The 3,688-nt window shown below is 38.9% G+C and overlaps 1 protein-coding gene across 1 annotated transcript; it reads left to right on the top strand.

Annotated features, from left to right (window-relative positions):
• Positions 1-984: 984 nt before the first annotated feature.
• On the top strand, positions 985-1,729 carry LOC131174050 (uncharacterized). Its single transcript, XM_058137088.1, has 2 exons — positions 985-1,534; positions 1,593-1,729. Exons 1-2 carry the CDS (start codon positions 985-987, stop codon positions 1,727-1,729), a joined length of 687 nt encoding a protein of 228 aa, XP_057993071.1.
• Positions 1,730-3,688: the final 1,959 nt, after the last annotated feature.

Raw genomic sequence — 3,688 nt, 5'->3', positions numbered from 1 at the left:
GATACCTTGAATTTCCAATTTACTTTGTGTCATTACTAAGGTTCTCAGATCAACTTCTGTCCATCTCATGTAACTAGTTATATAGAGCTCCATCCCAGTGTTGAACATCCATATTCTATCTATCAAACTAGAAAGTGAACTGGGTCTCTTCTCTGACCTGTTAAAAGTCTATGTATCCCTAAGCTACCCAGTCAATATATCTAATCATATCCTACTTCCTTTTTGAAAAGAGAGTCTTTGGACTTATGCTTGAAACTACTTACTATCTGACGTGCTTCCTGACACATGGGTTTATAAATCGAGGCTCCACTACTCTCTCAACCTGCCATTTTACCATAACTTGCCCTAGACATTCTTTAGTGCCCTTCTCATATCATTCCTTTTCGTCCTTCCTTGCCTTGTGCCTTTCCCTTTGACGATATTCATCCCATCAGCATTAACTATAACCTTTTTACTTTTTAATCTTAACTTGATTGCTATTAGATAGAGGTGTATTTTTGTAGAGATAAACGTTAAGTGTTGTTACAATAGCTGTATCATAACAAATCTTATCTTGTAAGGGTTATTTATACCCAAGATCATAGTTTAATGATATACCTTTTCTGAGATTGCCTTTATGGTATCAGAGCATTCCTAGGGTTTAAACACCTTTCTTGTTAATTCTTTCTTTCTTTTTTTTTTTTTTTTCATTTTTCATCATGTCTACAGAGTCTGCTCTTGATGAGTCTCCTTCTCCTGCTGTTATTTCTTCTTCTTCTTCTTCGATTATCTCAAATTCTTTGACTACTATTCCCAATGTTTCCAATCAGATTCATGTTAAGCTTACTCCTCTCAATTATGTTATTTGGAAGACACAGATGCTACCATTATTGCGTGGCTATAATCTTGATAAACATATCGACAAAAATTATGTTCCACCGAATCCTACCGCTCGATTCTAATCCCAATCCCTTATACTATCCGGTTTCGTGAGGATCGATCGTCATGAGTTGGATTCACGCTTCTCTTCAAGCTTTGTTATCGAGTTCAGTTGGTGCTACATCTGCATTAGAGATTTGGACGCGATTAGAGCAGAGTTTTGCGGTTGGGAATACTGCCCAGGTGCGTCATTTAAAACACGCAATTCATCATTTGGAACGTAATACAGACTCGATTGAAGTCTATATGCAGCGAGCAAAATCCCTTAGTAATCAACTTCTTGCACTTAATAATCCGATTTCAAGTGATGATCTTGTTGGAGCGATTCTTGATGGGTTGGGACAGGACTATCGTCCTTTTGTGCGTTCCATTGAAGCGAAACTGCAGATGCCCTCTTATGACGAATTGTATGGTTTATTGTTGTCTGAAGAATTGCAGCAGAAAAAATATGAAAATTCTAGTTCTCCAATGACTGCGTTGCTTACAACGCCTGCGATGGGGTTTTCTAATTCGAATGGTCGTGGAAGGCGTGGTGGTCGAGGTAATCGAGGCGATAAGAGTGGTGGTCGGTTTCAGAATTATCAGATGCCTACTGTTCAACCACAGCAATCTCAGGGTCAGTTTTTCAGTTCTGCTACTTGTTATAACTGTAATGGTTCGGGTCATATTGCCAGACAATGTCCAAGTCAACGCCGAACGGTTTTGCCACCACCACAAGCTTATCATACAGTTTCGGTTCCTGTTGGTTCGGCTCACGCTTGGAATGCTGCTTCAGGTTCACAGGTGCACAGCCATAGCCTTGGATTGTTGATGCTGGTGCTACACACCATCTTACAGGATCTCTTGGAAACTTGACGATTGATTCTGAATATACAGGACCAGATGAAGTTACAGTAAGCAATGGTAATACAATTCCCATCTCACATGTAGGCAGTACAATATTGAACAATAATCATGATTTTCGTTTGAACAATATTTTGTTTTCTGCTCAATCTCCATTTAGTTTGCTGTCCGTTCTAAATTTTACAAATGATAATCAAGTCTCACTTGAGTTCTTTCCTGACTGTTTTCTTATCAAGGATATCCCCACGAGGAAGGTTCTTCACAAAAGTCCAGTTGAACAAGGTCTTTATAAACTTTCAGCATCTAGTCTTCCGACTGCTGCTATGCATCATATTTCTTTCCGGTCTTGGCATTCTCGCCTGGGACATGCTCATGATGGAGCTGTTTTATCAACCTTGAAGCATAATAAAATTATTTTTTCTTCCAATAAAAAAGAACTATGTTCATCTTGCTGTGTTAGTAAATCACATCGTTTACCATTTTCATTGTCTACTTTTAATGCGTCTGCTCCACTTGAATTTATTTGTTCTGATGTATGGGGTCCTTCCCCTGTTCCTTCTATTAATGGTAATCGTTATTATGTTCTTTTTTATGATCATTTCAGCAAATATTCATGGTTATATTGTCTCAAACGAAAATCTGATGTACTGTCTACATTTATTAAGTTTCGAAAATTTGTTGAGACTTTCTTTGATCGCAAAATAAAAATGTTTCAATGTGATTGGGGAGGCGAATTTTGGTCTCTTGCTACATACTTGGCTGATAATGGGATTTCACTGCGTTTGTCTTGTCCTTATACGCCATAGCAAAATGGTTGTGCTGAGCGGAAGCATAGGCACATTGTGGAAACTGGTTTGGCTATGTTGAATTTTGCTACTTTACCATTGGATTACTGGGATTTTGCTTTTGAAACTGCAGCTTATGTGATTAATAGGATAGTAACTCCTTTAATACATAAATCACCTTATGAAAAATTGTTTGGAGCTTTGCCTGATTTGTCCAGTCTTCGTACTTTTGGATGTCTTTGCTATCCTTATTTGCGTCCGTACAATAAACATAAGCTGGAAAATAGGTCTTCACCATGTATTTTTCTTGGCTACAGTTTGGTGCACAAGGGGTACAAGTGCTATGATTTTTTGGCAAAACGGTTGTATATATCCAGACATGTGGTATTTGATGAGCATAATTTTCCTTTTAAATCTCTTAAAGTGCAGGATAATAATGTTCCTGAATTTGTGCACTCAAGCCGCGGTATTCTTGGGCCACCACCAGTACATTTACTTCCAAAAGTGTCTTCTCAACGTGAACCGAATGTTGTTTCTAATACTGAGATTATTTCTGTTGCATCGGGTTCAGACTCAGAGCCCCTACCTGCTCCTATTTCGAATTTGTCAGACACGCAACTGTCTCCAATGGTACAACCAGATCAGTCGGTTATAGTTCTTCCTCTACCTGCACCACTGGGGAATACTCATCCTATGCTTACAAGGTCAAAGACAGGTCATTCAAAGCCCAGGACATTGTCAGCAATTACACCACCTCTACAACCTGCCACAGTTATAGAAGCAAAGCGCTTTAACGAATGGCGTGAGGCACTTGATAATGAGATTAACTCATTAATTCAGCTTGGGACTTGGGAGCTTGTTGAAAAACCACCACATGCTAATGTAATCGGCTGCAAATGGGTGTTTAAAGTCAAGGAAAATTCAGATGGTTCTTTGGAACGCTACAAGGCACGGCTTGTTGCAAAGGGGTTTCACCAATGACCGGTGTAGATTTTGGTGAAACTTTCTCACGATTGTTAAACCAAGGATGCGATTAGATTGATCTTGAGTCTTGCAGTCTCTCAAAAATGGTTTGTTAAACAATATGATGTTTCTAATGCCTTTTTACATGGTCAATTAGACGAACCGGTCTACATGCAACA

The sequence above is a fragment of the Hevea brasiliensis genome, chromosome 15, assembly GCF_030052815.1.
Source record: "Hevea brasiliensis isolate MT/VB/25A 57/8 chromosome 15, ASM3005281v1, whole genome shotgun sequence".
NCBI classification, from domain to species: Eukaryota; Viridiplantae; Streptophyta; class Magnoliopsida; order Malpighiales; family Euphorbiaceae; genus Hevea; species Hevea brasiliensis.
This window is presented reverse-complemented; position numbering and strand designations above follow the sequence as displayed.

Coding starts and splice junctions, on each gene's coding strand:
- LOC131174050 (XM_058137088.1), top strand. CDS start 985: ATGAGTTGGATTCACGCTTCTCTTCAAGCTTTGTTATCGAGTTCAGTT. Junction 1,535..1,592: donor TCAACCACAGCAATCTCAGG/GTCAGTTTTTCA, acceptor TCATATTGCCAG/ACAATGTCCAAGTCAACGCC.